The following is a 21,147-nucleotide window of genomic DNA, read 5'->3' as shown; positions in this document are numbered from 1 at the left end:
AAAATCCATATTGCATTAATTACATATATTAAATGTTGGTTTCTGTTCAATAAAAAAATGTACTTAGCTCAATCATAGATACTGCTGAGAACTCACATACGAAAGAAGGTGTCAATTAAAGGATATGTATACAACTTTCGAAATTCAAATAGTGTGGTGAATGTTACACGAGTATTAATGAATCAATTAAACCTGCCTTTGACATGTCGTAAGCACTGTAAATACCCAGACTTTCATATTCTTCATCATCTATATTGACATATCGAAAAATATTTTTTTTCCTTTTTTTCTTCTTCTCAATCTAATCTGCAGCCAGTGGTGCAAAGGGCACTGAATCGTATTGGCGCAGTATTATTTTAATATTTAATTACATGGAGACACTAGGTGATCAGCCTGCGTTTTAGGTTCTTGTCGAGAGTAGTAAATAATAAGGAGAAAAAAAAAAAAAATTAAGCTTTTATTTTATTCCTTGAACACCGAACACGAAGTCTTAGCACAGTAGCTAAACGCACTAACCATCAGCTCTTTGGAAGCAGATAATTCAAAACACACAAATTTATTTTGTATTACCTACCTTGAAATTTCATGGAATAAAGAAGCCGTTAGTCTAAAAAATAATACATGAAAAACAATTTGCAAGGTTCAAAACTTTTCCGTCTTTCGTTTGAAAATTTATACCAACCTTTTATTAGTAGTCGGTCTTCAAATCTAATACAGAATTTTCCTTAACATAAAACAATAACTTTTAAACATCATGTTACATATTTTTTCGTGGTATTTACGTATGAAAAACCTTTTGTTTTTTTAGATAAAGCTTAAATTCGTTACAAGTTCGGAAAAAAGAAAAGTTTTTTTAATAACGCTGACGACCGCTGACAATTTTCAAAAGTAACACCAAGTTTTTAACTCGTTTTGTTTATGTATGGTATGTAGATTTTGCTCGAAGCGATACAAGGGGCCGGAACTGTCAAAAACCGAGCGAGCAAAATCCGCGAGAAGTTCCTCAAATATCAATTGACGTTTTTTCAACTCGGCTCATGTTCTCGAAATCGGTTTTGCTGATTTCGAGTCATAAGTTTGCCGAATTGTTTGACATTTGAAATATTATAAAAGTTCTCGAAGGGAAATGACAAAGTTCGACTAAAGTTCTATGACATATCTGAACAGCACTTTCAATATCGATTATAAAGAATTCGTTTCATAAATAATGAAATCTGTTTCGGATTTTTACGTTCAAACGGATAACTAAACTGTATTTTACATATTTTTTTACATCTCAATTAAGATGAAGAAGAAAATGGAATTCTGAGCATTTACATCGCTTACGACCGTCACACGCTTGGTTAAGTGATCACTTTACACACCTGTAAAATAAATCAATTCTACCTATGATGGACAACCACGCTACTCACATTTTTAAAACTTCTAAATATATTGCTCAAACTTGAAACACAATATGTGCGAGTTCACAACAGCCATCTATGTTGGGATGAGGAAAACTTTTATTAAGCAGATACTCTTTCCATTAGTTTGTGAGTTCTGAATCCTGGGTTATATTCACATACTTGAGGAATGTTTGAAAACAATATTTTGGCCAAATATATTGGCCAAACTGCGAGAAATTTAAAGATTAGAATTAAAGAACATCATAGCGGTCTTGTTAGTAATTATTTTTCGGAATTTGCAAATCATATAATAGATACTAATCACTCATTTCACTCTCATAAATTAAAATTATTACACCTTGTTCCATATAAAGGCCAAATTATGAATTATCTTGAAAATTTAGAAATACAAAAAAACCTGAATTCTAATAATAATTTATTAAATAATATATTGTTTCAAAATTCTTCGCCATTGCTTTCCATTTTTCCTTTGTTTTCAAACTCCGTTCCTTGACTAACCCCTTCCCCTTACTTTCCCCTCTCCTTATTTATAGAACAATTTTATATTTTATATTTTAGTTATTATACAGACCTGAATGATGGAAGTTTAACTTCTGAAACATGTAGTCTATAATAAAATTCAAGTGGTAAAAAACGAATTTTTTTCTTTAATCATTGTAACAATATTTTCAATAAGGAAATGAGAAATGGTATTTTAATATAATTTTTATAAACATTAGGTTTGTTTTTTGTACATATTTATTTATTGGACAATTTACAAAGCGTCATTTTCATTACCTCAAGGGTGTTTAACTCAGGATATATGTATGTACATATTTTTTTTTTTAATTACACCCTTTTTATGTTTTTGCTGATAAGATTTTAATCTGATATTTTTCACTCGGTAAAGATTGGAAAAGCTAATCAGCAAATATACAACGTTTATATACACCAACATTTTGTTCATTTTTTAATGGTACCTAAGTATGTTTAAATGTCATGCTGGAAATTTCTGGTTCAATTGCCAGCGGGATGAAAATGACCACTGGTCAGTATTTGATAATGTCTTAATAAGGCGAAACGAGTCACATACTGTCATATATATGCAAATAAAGTAGAATTCGATCCAATAACCGTGTTTTTATTTTTGAATATATTACCCGAAAATTAAAAATGGAAATCTACCAACTGCCTGCAATTACAATAAATAAACCAACCTTTAAAATGATTAAGGAAACACTTGTTTTTATACCACTTGAGTAAAATAAACTACTATTAATATCATATAATATAATTTAAAAACTAACTAACTAACTAACCATCACGGCGCTTCCCCGTAGAGGTAGGCAGAGAGAATAGAGCGCCACGCCACTCTGTCCTTGCAAACATTCTTTGCCTCTTCTACGTTCATGCATCTCCTCATACATACCCGCCGATTGTTACGACTCCTAACCTGACCACTTTCAAGTATTTGGCATACCTGATCGTGCCATGTTTTTCTCGGTCTTCCTCTGCTTCTTTTCCCAATCGGCGAGTAATTATGAAATGGAAAATCGTAAAGTTATTTCTTCAAGTGGAAGAGGCGAAGAATGTTTACAAGGACAGAGTGGTGTTACGCTCTATTCTCTCTGCCTACCCCTGCGGGGAAGCGGCGTGATGGTTAGTTAGATTTTTTTTTTACGTTTTGTTAGTTGGTCACTTTCTCCTGTACGACAACGATATATAAATTGTGTATGAGTGTGAAATATCTCATTGTACTTGAATGAAAATCATGAAAATATTAATGTAACTTAATTTAGTTTAAATATATTTTTCAAACAAATAAATAAAATAAAATTTATCGGACGCGTCGACATCACACGCGAAACCTTTTTTTTATTACAGCACTCCGCACACATTCCGGACTGCTAAAATAAATTAACTAAATAAATAAACATGGCCTCCTTCGGATGTTTGAAATATTCACAAATACGCAATACACATTAATCAAAATTCCCAGCTCGCTTAGCCGAGTTAAAATTCCCCTCACGCCGCTGCTGGGTTTTTCATCACTTTAAAAGCAAACGCTTTCACTGTTAAACATTTGTTTATTGCGTAAAACAGTTTACACTTTACGCAACGATCGTCCATTGTCTCCTTCCTGTTGACTCTGCAATTTTATATATTCGTGTATTTGTTCCTAATCCTTCGGGATTTAATCCTTCGGGAGAAAGAGTTTAATCTAATGAAAGGACGATAAAAGAATTTTCAAATTTTAATTAAATTAAACACTTGAACAATCTATGTTTTAATTTTAAATCAAACACAGATTTTTTGAGTCTACTAAGTTGTATTTTATTAACAAAAACACATAAAAAATTATACTGTGACAATTGTTTCGCCTTGTTAGGGCATTATCAAACGAATGTGAAGATCAAATGGACTACGGTCCTTATGTAGCTATACAATTCTAAGTGACAGTTTTAACACGTGCAGCAATAATTTATGGGAGACAACAGTAGCTAATGGGGGATGTAGGTATGTACCCTTTTATTTATTTTCTGGGAAAGGAAGAATTTATTGACATGGCCATATTTTAGAGAATTAATATTTTAAAGCTTAATACAATTGTTGGTAATATTATTTTTATAATAATTAATATTAATATTAAAATTATTTTTAATTTTATTATTAATATTAATTATTATATTATTTTAACTTGAATAATCCACTGAATTGAGTTTTATTTTTATAAATATATTTTTATTCGTTAGTTTTAATTTGTACCAGAAGATGAAAACAATTGTCGTTTTCGAAACTAGTCGTAAATAAAAATAAAACTCAATTCAGTGGATTATGCAAGTGTTTAATTTAATTAAAATAATCATGTCATTCCACAAAGTTAATGCCGAATCAATAAATAATGCAAAGAATTTTCGGTAGCGAAAACGCCTGATTATATTGTAATAAACACAACACAAAATTCTCTAAGCTAATGCGTTGTTTATCGATTTTTTTTGTGAGATACGTGTTAAAAGTAACGCATCTTTTTTTCTAACCATCATTCACACAAAATGGTGCATAGGGCACTGCATCGTATAGAAGCAGTGTTATCTTGAACGTTAAATACGTAAAGGAAAGGTGATCAGCCTTGCGTTTCAGGTACCAGTCGAGTGTAATATTAAATAAATATTAGAGTGAAAGAAATATAAATTTAATTGACAATAATTATTTTTGATTTGTGTTCAGATGGTTTGGACATGTGGAACGCATGTGTGGAGCAGTACATAAGTATTCCTAAAACGTGTATAAAAATTATTAAATAAATTAATGTAAATCTTTTTAAGAAATAACTTAAATTAATTTTTTTTAAAGAGGCTTCTCTGCAGGAAAACAAGTGAAAATAGGGATGATAATGGAGGAATATACATAAGAAACTTCCAGATCAATTGAGAATAAATATTCATTGACTGATCTATTACAATAAATAAAATTGCCTAAAATTAAAATGAAAATAAAGAAACACACTAACTTAATATCACACCGTTTCCCCACAGAGATAGGCAGAGAGAATAGAACGCCACACCAATCTGTATTTATAAATAATTTTCCGTTTCTACCTTCATCTATGTCCTCATACATTCCCGCCGGTTATTCTGGTCCCTGATCTGACCACTTTCAAGTATTTTAAATACAAGATCATTAAAAAATCACTTTTATTTATTTCACCCCCTCGGGAATCAAACACAGCATTTCCAGCATAGTAATCAAACATGCCATCCATTTAATAATAAAAAGAACAAAATTTTAATGTACATAAACGTTTTATTTATTGTAACTGCAGACAGTTGGTAGAATTCCATATTGAATTGTTGGGTAATAAATCCAAAATAAAACAAGGTTTTTGTTGGATTGAATTCTACATTTATTTATGTGTATCTAAATACGTGACGCGTTTTGTCTTCTTAGGACATTATCAAACACTGACTAAAAATATTTAAAAAATGTCCTTAAATACTTATTATATTATATGTACTCCTAGACTTAGCATATATTGTTAGTATAGCAAAAGCAAATATTGTTAGTATATAAAGACATTTTGTAAATATTTTAAGTCGGTGTTTGATAATGTCCGAAGAAGACGAAACAAGTCACGTATTAAGAAATACATAAATCAATGTAGAATTCAATCCAACAAAAACCTTATTTTATTAAGAAATACATAAATCAATGTAGAATTCAATCCAACAAAAACCTTATTTTATTAAGAAATACATAAATCAATGTAGAATTCAATCCAACAAAAACCTTATTTTATTAAGAAATGCATAAATCAATGTAGAATTCAATCCAACAAAAACCTTATTTTATTAAGAAATACATAAATCAATGTAGAATTCAATCCAACAAAAACCTTATTTTATTTTGGATTTATTGCCCGACAGTTAAACGTTTTATGTTCGCTGATAAGCCTTTCAAATCTTCGCCGGGTGACAAAAATCAAATTAAAACACAATCAGCAAAAACATAAAAACGCGTGTAATTTAAAAATTAAAAATTCACACTCGTACGGGGTAGGTTCCACCCCTGCTCTTTCGGGAAGCCGTGCAGAAAGGCGACATGTCCGTTCCCGCGGGATTTATAATTTTGATATGGTAATGTCATTTGTTTGTTTTTATTCCAGTTTTCACCGCGAAGCACGATACGACCGCTTGTGTCCCCATCCAGACAAACACACACACACACACACACACGCACACACTTGCTTGTCATCAGGGGAGGTCAACATATTAAACAATTAAATTATGTAAACATAATAATAAAAAATAAAAAAGTTTGTTTTTAACCACTTTTTTATTGGTACACTTTTTCTCCAACCGGTTTCGACAAGAGCCTTGTCATCATCAAAAACCAGTTGGAGAAAAAGTGTACCAATAAAAAAGTGGCTAAAAACAAAGTTGTTTATTTTATAAAGCTTATAAAATAAAAATACAAACTAATTATCTGCGAAAAAAAATCATGAAATTTATCGTGTAATAATTTAAATAAAACCTTGTTTTTTAAATCACAACGAATAGTGATTTTATTTTTTTTGGATTTATTTATAGTGATTTTAAAACAAAGTAATTTTTAAATTATAAAATAGAGCTCACAAAGTAAGTGCTTCAAATATAAATTATGATTATTTATGTCATCTCGAAATTTTAAAATAAATGAACAAAATATGGAAGTCTGGGCATTTAAAAGGCGTATAAACTGTCATAGCCTTGTTAAATGGTCACTTTACATACAAAAAAGTGTAGCAAATTCATTTTGTCATTTAAATTAAGATGAACAACAGCTTTATTGCATTCAATTACATTTTTATGTTTTTGACATCTCAATATAAATGAAAAAGAGCGTGGAAGTCTAGGTTTTTACAGGGTTTATGGCCTGTCACAGACTGGTCAAGTAATTACTTTTCACACGTACAACATTCACCATAATGTTGGAAATTCATTTAATCAAATTTAGCCAAACACCAACTTTATTGTTTTCAAACATATATTAATGTTTTTAACATATTAATATAAATGAAGAAGAATATGGAACTTATTTATTTTTTTACAAAAATGTTAATAATATTAGTATATAACCACTCACCGAGGTTTTTATGTCTACCGGTTTCGAGACGTACCCGTCTCTTCGTCAGAACAGACACTATTACAGCATTCAAACAATACTACCCTTCACCACCATAGCACCATTTGTACACTCAAAACTACACAAAATGTCTAACACATGCGATTTTTGGTCGACCCGAAGACCAACATGCACTTAAGTTTTTACGACAGACATGCGTTACGAGCCGAGGAGAACATTTTGTGTAGTTTTAAGTGTGTAAATGGTGCTATGGTGGCGAAGGGTGGTATTGTTTGCATGCTGTAATAGCGATTCTCCTGACGAAGAGACGAGTACGTCTCGAAACTGGTAGACATAAAAATCTCGGTGAGTGGTTATATACTAATATTATTAACATTTCTGTGAAAAAATAAATAAGTAAAAATGACTTACCACAACTTAAATGCTTTAAATATTAAAAATAATGAGAATGAGAATGTGGAAGTTTGGGTATTTACATCCTATCAAATGCTAGCATAAAAGTCATAAACCATGATTGACATCAACACATTCAAGTTTTCGAAATTTATGTATTGTTTAAAACATATGTGGCAAAATGTATGGTAAATGTTTGGATGGTAAAATACTAAATGAATTAAGTCTGAGATAAGCATTATTGATAAAATTAAGAAAAGTGTGTTCAGATTTTTGGATATGTAGATGAAATGAGAGGGGAAAGAAAGAGAAACAAATTTATAAAGCGAATTCGATTGAATATATGATCTGAGGAAGATCGAGGAAAACTGGGAAGTATTCATATTATTTTTTGACATCTCATCTAAGATGAAGAAGAATATGGAAGTCTGGGCATTTACGGGATTGACTACCGTCATAGGCTGGTTAAAGTGAGCACTTTACACATGTGTAACATTCACCAATTCTACCCATTATTGACAACCACACTACACAAAGTTCTATATATATGTGAACCAATTTAGAAACCTTGTTCTTGAATCACTAGAACTTCACATGTGTAAAGTATGTTAACATGAATTTCTATGTTACACGTGTGTAAAGTGATCACTTAAACAAGCCTATGACGGTCGTCAGCCCCGTAAATGTCCAGACTCCCATATTCTTCTTCATTTTTGATGAGATGTTAAAAAATAATATTAATATATACATTACAAACATTTAAGGCGTGTACATTAAAAAAAAAAAACAAATTAAAAAGTAAGAAAGAAGACTCTTGTTAAATGTGTAGGAGAATCCCGCTTCGGAAGACTCCTTTGGACACATGGAACAGATCAATATCCAATGTGATATTGTTCAACATAGCGGTAGGTCTTCCTACAGGCATAACCATCGGCAGGTTGGTCCTGTGTATAGGAATGTGAAACAATCTATGCCGACGCTGTCTTAGGTAACTATCGGGAACATACAGACCAATGCTCCGGATAATTTATGGATTATCGGGAACGATTTTGGAAAGAAAAGTGAAAAAAATTTATAAAGTGAATTCGATTGAAAATATGATCTGAGGAAGATCGAGGAAAACTTGGTATGATCAAGTCTTCAAGTGCTTTTGCGTTTTTGGGTCGGGAGTCGGCGGGTACGTATGAGGAGATGCATGAATGTAGAAGAAGCGAATACTGTTTGCAAAGAAAAAGCGATGAAGCATTCTGTTTTCTCTGCCTATACTTGTTGGGAAGCGGTTTGATGGTTTTCCTCAGTCTTTTTCCGCATTATATTCGCCTCATAAATATGTTTTAAAGTTCTTTCTTAACTCATTCGATTCACATGCCCAAACCATCTCAACACACTTATCTTAATTTCATCGATAGTACTTATCTCTGCATCCCATTCTTTCTTTATATCACAATTGGTGTATGATAATACAAATTTTTATATTATTTATTTATTCGGCATTAACTTTGTGGAATGGCATGATTATTTTATTAAAATTAAACACTTGAATATACCACTTTAATGAGTATTATTTTTATTTACGACTAGTTTCAAAAACGACAAATGTTTTCATCTTCTGGTACAAATTAAAACTAACGAACAAACATATATTTAGGTGTATATATAGGTTAAAAAATATAGGGAGGGGGGTTAAGGAACAATATTTTGTGTAAAAGGAAACATTGATAATAATGGTGACGTATTTTGAAACAGTATGTCCGCCTCCGTAGTGTAATGGTCAGCACGCTCGGCTACCGTTCTGGAGGTCCCGGGTTCGATTCCCAAAGGGGATAAAATAAATATAAGTGATTTTTTTCACTGTCATATTTATTCAATATTACCCTGGACTGGTACCTGAAGCTGAGGGCTGATCACCTTTCCTTTATATGTAAACGATCAAGATAACACTGCGTTTATATGACGCAGTGCCCTATGCACCATTGGGGTGCGGATAAGGGTTTTATTATTATTTTATTATATTTTGAAACAGTATATTATTAATTAATGTTTTATCTTAATTCAAATTTTAATGTTTTTCTAAATTTTCTGAATTATTCATGACTTGACCTTGATTTGTTATCAAACTCATTAAAGTGGTATATTAAAGTGTTTAATTTTAATAAAATTTAAATTATTAAATCACGATTAATTCCTAATTACCCTTATTGAACTTATTTTCAAAAAAAATATATAAATTCCTTGAGTTTGGTTACCACTGTCCTTACATGTACATTATATTATGTTCAAACGTTTGTTATTTTGAGAGAATTCTACATTGCTGTGTTTACAGTACTGCAAGGTTGATAGCCCAGATTCCCATGCTGTGTTTTAACGCAACACAAAAAATAATAATTTTTACGATCACTTAGATTTATTTGCTGAACTGTTTCCAGTGTTACATATTAAGCAGAGTGGTAATAAAACGCACTCTAAATTCGACCTATCCGAACAGTTTAAGTAAATAAAAGTCTGGGTATTTACAAGGCTTACGACCGGTTACAAACCTGTGGTTTAGAAGAAGACTTTATAGACGTGTGACATTAATAATTGTCAATGTTTAACGAGAATAAAGTGATCACTGAAACAAGCCAAATGTACAATAAATATATATATATTTTTTACATTTGTAGAAATTTGAGATTTCTCCAATAAGGAGTTGCCATCTCAACAAAGATGAAGAAGAATATGGAAGTTTGTATGGCAGTCTATGGAGAAGTAAGGTGAATGTTACACGTGTACAAGGTGATCACTTAAAATAGTCTATGGCAGATTGTTAGGATTGTACATACCCAGACTTAAATATGTAAAAATAACTCTTTAGTAAAAAAAAACAAATTTGTGTACAAGGATTTGAACACACTCAACATGTTGTGAAATTATGTATTTTTTTCAGACGTATATTTTCGTCACTACGATGTTTAAAAAGAAAAGGACGACATGTTTTGTCTCTACGAAGATTACTATGGACGAGACAAGTCAACTATGGTTATGACGACATATTTCGTCACCGTAATATTGACTACGGTAATGACGACTTACTTTAACGATGCTTACTTTGATGGTGACTACATATGTATTTCATCATATCAATGCTAATTATGGACTTAAAATAAATCGGTCTGTTGCCTATAAAAATAATCGTTTGCTGTATTTATAAACAAACTTTCCAATTATGATGATTTGAATATGAATTTGACGTAAGAAGTCTTTATCATATTATAAACATTTTTTAAAAATATTAATTTACTTAATAAAAAAACAAAAAAAAACTTTGTTTTTAACCACTTTTATTTATCGTACTTTTTTCCAATCGTTTTCGACAAGTAAATGCTCATCTTCAGTAATAAATATGTACATATCCATCCCTCAAGATGACAAAATGCTCGCCGAAACCGGTTGGAGAAAAAACTAACAAAAAAGAAAGTGGTTTATAACATGGCTTTTGTATTTTTTTTTTCAAAACATATTACATACATAAGTCATATATTTAATATTCCCAATGAGTTATTTCTATTTCTCATTTTGGAACATGGGATTAAGGTTAACAAGACTGGAACACAAATAATAAAGTTCCAAAATTTTTTTTTAAATAACCAAAACTCATGGCAAAATATAAAAACAATAAACAGAAATAATAAATAGGCATAAAAATCATATTAAAAATAAATAAATGAGAAAAACATAAGGTAATAAGCATATTAAAAATTATATTTCAAGCATATTTATATTTATTCGAAGCTTATTTCATAATGTTCTGAAAATGTGCCACAAAGTATATGCGAAAAACATTCAAAAGATCTCAAATTGTTTTTAAGTATAAATGAGTAAATTTCTAAATCACTTTACTTTTATTTTTTAAACTAAAATAAACATTTTTAGTTATGTCCGTTTGATTGGTGCTCAATTGATCGTGTTGAAAGATTTCCTGTCTCATTCTTCCGCCAACAGTGTTATTACTTTAAAGTAAATTTCCTCCCCGTTCTGGGAAATTGAGAGATAAAATGAGAAGAAAATCGTTGGAGAGAGCATCCCTATATTTCAGATTAATGGTATGCAGCGCCACGTTTGGGGAGGGAATTCCCCCGGGGTCGAAATCGTCGAAGTGGAAAACATTGCTTTTTATTAGTGGAACAAAAAACTGATGAAACTCCTTTGGTATAATCACTTAGGAAAATTCCGTTAGTTTCCATGTTGAAAAATTGCATACATTATCTGAACGCATTTGCCATGGATGACTCGTATATGAGTCTTTGTGTAAGTCATACTTTGAACGTAAGAAAGATCGGTCAGAGAAACATTACTTTAAGATTTTACCAGAGCAAATTCACACATAGGCCTGCCACGGATGACTCGTTTGCGATTCTCTACGTTTATAATAAAGTCATACTTTCAACGTAAAAAAGATCGATCAGATTAATAAAACTTAGAGATTTAGCCACATATACAACGAGAAGGATATTCTTAACTAGAGCAAAATATAACAAAATTTATAATTGAAGTATTAACTTTGTGATTTTCAATTTTATAATTAAAACATTGTTTTAAAATCACCTATATTGGGGTTTTTAAACAAAGTTTTATTTTAATTACAAATTATAATAACATATGGCCCTTAATGTAAAGAACACAGATTGAAAATCTGCAATAAATATCATATTTAAATACATCGGAATGTAATTTAATATCTCTGATGTATTTGTTTTATGATTTCTACTCGTTCAAAACTAAAAGTCATTTTTCAAAAACAATGATTTTTGCAGCATAATATGTAAAACCGCCTTCACAGTAGTAATTTTATTACAATTTGTACCCCAAGCGAAATCGACTAACAATTTAGTGATATAAGGTGGTGAACTATCTATCCTTCTCCATTCATGTAAATACGAAAGATGTTTCATCTCAAGTTGAGATACCAATAACAACATATGTAATCATAATTAATCTCACCTGTAGTCAGTGCCTTCTCCCAATTGTCGAACAGCTATGGGGAACTCAGAAAGACCGTGGGACTTCAGAAGCTCCTGAAGCCTGACGAGTCCTTCGTTGTTTTCGTATATGATGGTGAAAGACTTCCACCCCCATGCTTTGACAATATCTACATATGCCTGAAACAATGGAAAAGAAAAATTAGAAATCAGAATAAAGTTTGCGTATCTGAGTATGATACATTGTATAACTTATTTATTTGAATGCATTATAAGATAAATTAAATTAGCGAAATTTCCGCTAGTAAAAAGTTTATAATTTTATTTCCTTAAATGTCGGGTTGTGGTCCCGTGGTCAGTGTCGCGGACTCTTAAGTCAGAGTTTCTCGGTTCGAACCCACTCTACCACAATTTGATACCTATTTCTAATAATATGAAATTGAAATATTTGTGCAAATATTAAAAACACGAATATTTCTCTTAAAAAATAAATTTTGAATCGTACAGTTTACCTGTCAAAGAATTAAGAAATTTCCCATGTAAATAAAACTATTTCAAAATTAAGAAATTTTGCATGTAAATAAAACTGGTCTTTGTTTATATAATCGAAAAAAAATTGAAATAAAAAGAAGTAATCAATAAAGAAGATCTACCCATAATAAACAAAAAAAACAATGCAATACGCAACCAAATTTGTTCGGTAATTGGCGTTATTAGATTTAAATGATTGAATACTAAATTAATGCCAAATTGTGAAATAAACCATGAGTTTGAAAAATGCAATACGCAACCAAATTTGTTCGGTAATTGCCGTGATTAGATTTAAATGATTGAATACTAAATTAATGCCAAATTGTGAAATATATCATGAGCTAGAAAAATGCAATACGTAACCAAATTTGTGCTCTAATTGCATTAATAGATTTAAATAATTGAATACAAAATTAATGCCAAATTGTAAAATATATATATTGAGCTAGAAAAATGCAACACGCAACCTTATTTGTGCTCTGATTGCCGTGATGAACGTGTTAAGTGATCAAATCCATAAACCGAATGAAATATTTCAATTGGTTTTCTTTTAAAAAAATGTGTTTTTTTCTTGTTTTTTTTTTATTCGACTGCCAATCTCTAGTAATGTAACGTTTGCATATAGTTCAGGTACAAGGGGGTTGAATTTGAATTGCAAGCCTACCATTTTTATATCCCGACGCAAAAATAGAGTAATTAGTATTCCCGAAGAACAAACACAATTTTATCCCGAACATAATTCAGCGCTCGCACAACTTGATCTCGGCTTTCCGACGTAAATTAAGAATCTGGAAAATTTCCCGGCCTCTGAAATTGAATTCCGCGGTAATTTTCATTTCGTTTAAATTTAAAGAAACATTTTCCGGAGGGCTCGCTAATGAGGTCGTCTCGCCGCCTGCGCCTGCGAGCTCACAAAGGGCCAGAAAGTGTTAAGGGCCGTTCCCATTCGCCCCCGCGAACCCTTTGCCGGCCGGTCGAGTGTGAATGGGGTTTTAAAATAGCTCAATTATTCCGAGTGTCTTCATGCACTGTTCAAAGCATAACGATCAGTAGTTCAAAATATTTTGCGGTATAATTTTTTATTTATTTGTTTTCATCGAAAATAATTTAGTAAGAAATACGCGGTGATTAAAATATAATGCAGACGGTTACCCTATCTCACGACATTAATAACTGGTTTCTATATCGCTCACTCCTTTCAACAAGTCATTTATCAAAAAACTTGATTTTTCAGGAGATCGTTTTTAATGTTTAAGAATATAATAAAATGTATTAAAAATAAATATCAAGCCATTCATTGAACTTTTTACTGTGCAACAAATCTTTTTACGTAAAACTTGAAGGTTTTTTCTCCATTTGAAAAATATTTACTAAATTAAAAAAAAAAAACAATACCTTTCCTTCAAAATGCAATAATAACACATTCTGCTTTGTAGCAGGTAAATATTACGTTAAAAATATGCCACTTTTGCTGGGATATGGTATATTTTCTGAGCATTCCGAAAACATGCAAAACTGAAAATTGACAAATTTTGATATATGAAATTTAAAACAAGCGAAATTTTTAATAGAAAGACCATTCGTTTTATACATTTAAAATTCGGTTGATTTTTTTCTCATTTTTCTCCATTTTTGGATTATTTATTGATATTAATTAAAGATTATAGTGTTTTTTTTTTTAATTTTCTATCATGTATGATACGATTTGTATACGCAACTTTTATAAAATATTTTCACTCTACAAAACCTGAGACGTAACTGTCGAGTTATATTGATAAAATGTGCAACAGAGTATCACTGAAAAACATTCAAATCTTTCGCAACAAAAAAATCTAAAATCTTGTATGCATGTTAAATAAAAGGGTCTCTGCTAAATAAAAGCTTCCCAAACCAACCAATGATGGTTCTAGTGAATTCACTAGATGTATGGTTGTCAATCATGGGTAGAATGGAAATGTTACACTTGTATAAACTAATCACGCTACCAGTTTTTGATATGTCAATACCCATATTTCCATATATTTCTTTATCTGTGTTGAGGTGTCATAAAGTTCAAACCATTCGTTTAAAAATACCATACATGAATCGTCTCAAGTTGAGATATGTATAATATTTATTGATAAGTCATCCTTAGGGTTACTAATCCAAAATCAAATAAAATAGAATGATCTAAAAAATAATGACGACATTCAGTATGCCATACTTCTAAAATTACCATCATTATCAATGTACCGATGTCACGTACCACCCGTTACAACTATTTTACAAGTCAAAGCACCCTTAGAATCGTATCTCAAAATGATAAGATGCAAACATCCCTTATTCACTCGCGCGATTATTTATTTCACATTACATGTCATAGGGTACAACCATGCGACGCGTACAATCAAGCTACTTTGAATTTTGTAACAGGAATAGGAGTTAAATCGCTTAGTCATATTTATGTATATGCTTAAATTATTAATATCACACGGGTTGTATAAGATATTTCAAAGCAAAGGATTCGAGATGCTGAATTAATTAAGATAGCATACCGATTACGCTCCCATTGACAAATATCTTGTAAATGATATTTTGAAGGATACTGTATAAAACATTTTAAATGTGTTTTAGTGTGAGATACTAGTTTACGAATCTGGGTTTTTATACTAATATTACTATTATGTTATTTTTACTTTTTGATATCTCAATATGAAATAACTATTAAGAAACGTCTGAGATATTTCCATCTATTATTAGAATCCTAACTGTCCATCAAATCTCCTCCGTTAGTTTTTCCCTCTGCCTCCTTCCCTGAACTCATTTTTTCTTTTGCCTTTCTTATTATTATCAATTTGTAATTTATGATTTTTTTTATGTTCAAGTACTATCTACCCTCTGATTACAAAAAAAATTATATAGTATCAAATGTTTTGAGCAATATCACTTGTCTGTTTTTGGTTAGTTGGAAAATATTGCTTTTAAGCAATAAGCCTGCCAATGTACTTATTTCTTTTCTGAACAAGTTTAAATAAATAAACTAGATGAAGAAAATATGGAATCCTGGGTATTTACAAGGCTTATAACCTGTAATAGGCTGGTTAAGTTATCACTTTACATACGTGTACCATTCTGTCATTCAGTATTCTATTCAGTATCATATTGGCCCACACTAGATTATCCCTCCTGTACACAACACGGATTAAAAAAAATATTTTAAATATGAATAAGCAAAAATGCACTTAATGATCTTAAAACCTTGTACGTAATAAGCAATTCATTCAAACCCTTATCCACACCCCAATGGTGCATAGGGCACTCATCATATAAACGCAGTGTTATCTTGATCGTAAACACGCGAAGGAAAGGTGATCAGCCCTCCGCTTCAGGTATCAATCAGTCCAGGGTGATATTGAATAAATATTAGAGTGAAAAATTCACTTTTATTTATTTGACCCCCCCTGGGAATCGAACCCGGGACCTCCAGAACGGTAGCTGAGCGTACTGATCATTACACTACGGAGGCGGACATAAGCATAGCAAATAATAAATGCAACTCACATCTAAAAAAAAATACATTTGAAGCACTAACTTTCTGATTTTGCATTTTATAATTAAAATATAACATTGTTTAATAATCACTAAAAATATTTTATTGTAACTTAATTATAATAAAGTTATTATAAAATATTGTAAGCGATTTCAAAACCAAGTTATATTTTAATTATTAAAAAAAAAACATTCTCTCATAAATAACCATCACGCTGTTTCTCGCAGGGGTAGGCAAAGAGACTAGAACTTCACGCAGATCTGTCATTGCCAACAATCTTGTCCTCGTCTACATTCATATATCTCATCATACATACCCGCCGATAATTTCAACTCCTTACCTGACCACGTTCAAGTATTTGAAATACTTAATTATGTCAAGTTTTCCTTGGTCTTGTTCGGCTTCTATTATTATTTTGTCAACAAAAAATTGAGCTCTCTCTAAATCTTATTAATTAAATTAATTAATTACATGATAGGTAACTTCCACAGCAGTTAATACAGAATGATCAAACTTAAGATTTATTTGAGATGAAATTTCATTAACCTACCAGGTCCTGTACGATGGACTAGAAAACCCCCTAAAACATTGCATTTTATTATGTTATTTATATTTGAGGCACTAGTTTTGTGACATTCTATTTTAAAGTTAAAATGTAACTTTGTTTTAAAATCACTATTTTTTTTTCAAATCCTTATCCGCACCCCAATGGTGCATAGGGCACTGGGTATAAACGCAGTGTTATCTTGATCGTTAACACATGAAGGAAAGGTGATCAGCCATCCGCTTCAAATACCAGTCCAATGTGATATTGAATAAATATTAGAGTGAAAAAATCACTTATATTTATTTAACCCCCCCCCTGGGAATCGAACTCGGGACCTCCAGAATGATAGTCGAGCGTGCTGACCATTACACTACGGAGGCGGACATTACAAAAAACAATCATTAACTGCATTTTTTCTATCCTACAAATTCCCTTTTTCGGAGCATGCGTTATTTATAGATACTTCGGATGGTGAAGGTGAAAATGCATAAGGTTGGAAATAGGAGCAAAGGAAAATATTTTAAATATATAAATGAAGATAGGTCAGATAAGGAATGGGAACAATCGGAAGGAGTGTATGAGGAGATGAATGAATTTGCATAGAAAGAGTTATGTAGCGTTCAATTCAATTATGTGCGTATAGTTAAAATGTTTGAACGAGATATTTGATTTATTTCACTCAAACTACTGCGCGCCACAACTGTGTGGAAGCGAGACAGCAATTGTTATCTGAATTTTTCCATGAAACCACGCCAGGATTCGCTCAGTCAATCTGTGGACATGGTACTGGCTACACATAATTTTTTGCAAACTCCGTATTATTATTATTGGGTACATACAATATTTATATGAATACGTCTAGGGTCTTAAATACCCTCCTTCGAGTCATGCGTAATTTTTAGATACATTGGGCAAAGAAGGTTAAACATTTTCCTGTGGAGCATTATAATCATCCGTTGCTAACGATTCCGTTGCTAATCAACGGAAGCAAAGCCGTTGTTAGTGTTTCATTTCGAAATCACGTCGTTAATCACGTTAGAATATTAAAATTATGATTGTAAGGTAACGAAAAGTTTTAACGAGCCATCAGGGATACTAATGATCTTTCTAGGGTTGAAAAGCTTTAATTATATTAATATTATTTATTTCAACCGAAAAGAAGGGTTGAAGAAATACATAAATAAAGTAATTAAATATTTGCGCCAGAAGATGGGCAATTTTTATATATATTTATATATATATATTTATATATATATATATATATATATATATATATATATATATATATGTGAAACGAATTTTTCTAAAAGCTTTTAATATCACGATATTGATATCTCAATATAAAAAAAGAAGTTTTCTACGATGGGAATACGGTCTTCGATATGTTTCAGTTATATTGATTTATATTTGAATAAATATTTTTTACAGCTCGAATCGAACATTCACCTGTGATAAATTGTGTAAAGATGATTTACTGAAGCAGGGGCGCGCATTCCATATGCGCACAAAAACAATGCCTACCCTAACTTACAATTAAAAATTAAAAATTAAAATTTGATTCCATCATGTAATTTTTTTAAGTCAAAGGCTAAAAATTGGTTGCAGCATACATTTTTAAGTAGAGATGACGGCTTCATCAATGAAAATAAAATTGGCGAGTCAGAATAATTGGGGAGTATGTATGAGAATATGTATGAATATAGAAGAGGCAGAATTGTGCGCAAAGACAGATTGGGGCGGCGTTCTACTCTCTCTGCCTACTGCTACGGGAAGCGGCGTGATGGTAAGTAAGTTATTTACTCAGTTAAGGACCTATTTGTTTTAGAAATCACATTTCGAGTGCATTCAGTCTAGTTACATCTTTCTATTCCTTATTCCATTTTTAACTTCCACATATCGCTCACTCCTTTCAAGAACGTCATAAATAAAAAATCGTCAATTTTCAGTTGTGCATGTTTTCGGAATGCCCAAAAAATGTACTGTGGCATATTTTTAACTAAATATTTACCCGCTACAGGGCAGAAAGTGTTGTTTTTGCATTTTGAAGAAAAGGTTTTTTTTTATTTACTAAATATTTTTCAAATGGAGAAAAAAAACCTTCAGGTTTTTCCTAAACGATCTTTTGCACAGTGAAAAGTTCAATTAGTGGCTCTATATTTATTTTTAATACGTTGTATTATATTTTTAAACTTTAAAAATGTTTTCCTGAAAAATCAAGCTTTTGATTTATGACGTTCTTGAAAGGAGTGAGCAATATGTTTCAATTTGCTATTACTACTTTTCCCGTTTAAAAATTCGCTGCACACCACTGCTTTTATGTACGCTGGTAGTACTAACTTTTTCCACTTTATCAACGTTCAATGGAATTTTTAAAAATATATATTTATACGGGGTAGTATCATGTAATACAGTTATCTGGCCTGTACGTTCAGAAATATATTACAGCCATCATTTTGGTTATAGGCAGGGAGGGCTTCGCAAGGACGGGTCTACGGTCACAGATTACAATGACAAAGTGTTATGTAGACCGTACAATCAATTTTTATTATTATTTTTACCTAACCGAAGGTATAGAAAATAAAACACAGCGGGCAAACTCGGAAAAAGAAGGGGTTTCAAACAAACTGGAAACATTTCACTTTGAATGGAGTCGTCACATCGCGAAAGCGATCTCGAGTTGTGAAAGTGGGAAAGAATTTTCAGGAATACTGAAGAAATGAACCAGGCTTATTTTGCGACCATGAATAAATATTTTATATATTTACTATGCATAGTTTTATTTATATTTATATTGAAAGCTTTATGTAAAATTCTAGGGTCTGATACAAAAGCTCTAGGCTTCTTGTGGGATTTACACTTTGAAAACAAAATTATAGGAAATAGAAAACTACAAAAAAAACTTATAAATAATATCATGCAAAACCTAGGCCTCGGTTTGAGTCTAGACTGACTGTAACTTGTTTTATGAAAAATGTATTTATTTCATTATTTTAGAAATCAATAACATTTGTTTTGCTGTTGTATGGAGTGGAAGGTTGGACTCTCGAAATCTCCATTAGAAATAAAATAATGATAGAAGACTGCTTACCACTGTCAAAAGACGAAAATTCATGCAATTTAATTACATATTCCGTAGAGAAAAATATGATCTTCTACAGCTTTTAGTAGAGGGAAAGGTAGAGGGCAGACAAGAAGCGAAAGAAAACATCATGGCTAAAAAAAATCGACAGTGTTTTGAAATACCAGAGGCAGCAAACCTCATCAGGCTTGTTTCGGCCAAAATCTGTGTATTTTTCAGAATAATTTATGTATTAAAATAGTATTAATAAATGTACGCTAGAAGAACAAAGAGACGCAGTTCATCGACTTATATTTTGTTTATAATATTGTCCCCACCACGTGTAGCTCCTTTAAAATCATATATAAGGGGTGGCGGACTAATTTTAGTGTGCTCAGATTAAATAATATTCAAAACGTGTATACGCCGCGCTCGCTCTGTTTTTATATTGGTGTCGCTTTGTTCTTCTCGCCTTAATAAGTTTGTAATTTTCGATATATTTGTGACCCTATGTTCTTATAACTTTGTGATTTTTTAATAAATTAAAGATTGTCTTCATTTGCGCGTTTCCGTCTTCCTAATCAAAAGTGTTCCAGTACCGTTAGCAGTAACCAGGCTGGTCCATGATCATGTGGTGGAGAAGAAGAAGAAGGAATTCACATTTAAGATTTTTATAAGCCTCCAAATATGTGATTTCGGCTCATACGATCAAAACACATTGATTTTAATTTATGTTTTAATAAGTGAATACCACTATTTCTTGTTATCTATTGTAACACGTATTTCGATGCATTCCGTATCATTTTCAAACACCGTATTGAAAATTATACAATGTTTGAAATTGATGCTAAATGTGTCGAAACATGTGTCACAATAGATTTAAGAAAAATTAGTATTTTCTAAGTAAAACTTAAATTAATTATGGATAGATTTAATTAAAAAGGACAATACAACCGTATCAATGAATGAAAATCCATTGGAAGAGTAAAAAAGGAGATAGGGTGAAAAAAAAACAATTATAATAAGGAAAACATGAGATAAATTATCAAATACGTTTAAATTTTCGTTATAAAATCGTCTTCTTAGTTTATCGATAACGTTTACGAAATGTATTCTTTTTTGCC

The 21,147-nt window shown here is 31.2% G+C and overlaps 1 protein-coding gene across 1 annotated transcript in view; it reads right to left on the bottom strand.

Moving 5' to 3' along the window:
• Positions 1 to 21,147, bottom strand: part of KaiR1D (Kainate-type ionotropic glutamate receptor subunit 1D) — a 226,646-nt gene that overhangs the window by 67,133 nt on the left and 138,366 nt on the right. Inside the window, exon 5 of the mRNA XM_088275369.1 lies at positions 12,381 to 12,538. Within this exon, the coding sequence (XP_088131495.1) occupies positions 12,381 to 12,538 (158 nt within the window). The remainder of the gene's footprint in view (positions 1 to 12,380; positions 12,539 to 21,147) is intronic.

This window comes from Brachycentrus maculatus, unplaced genomic scaffold (genome assembly GCF_059751285.1).
Source record: "Brachycentrus maculatus isolate JH-2025_06_01 unplaced genomic scaffold, ASM5975128v1 h1tg000849l, whole genome shotgun sequence".
Taxonomy (NCBI): Eukaryota; Metazoa; Arthropoda; class Insecta; order Trichoptera; family Brachycentridae; genus Brachycentrus; species Brachycentrus maculatus.
The sequence above is the reverse complement of the archived record's forward strand: the minus strand, read 5'-3'. Positions and strand labels throughout refer to the sequence as shown.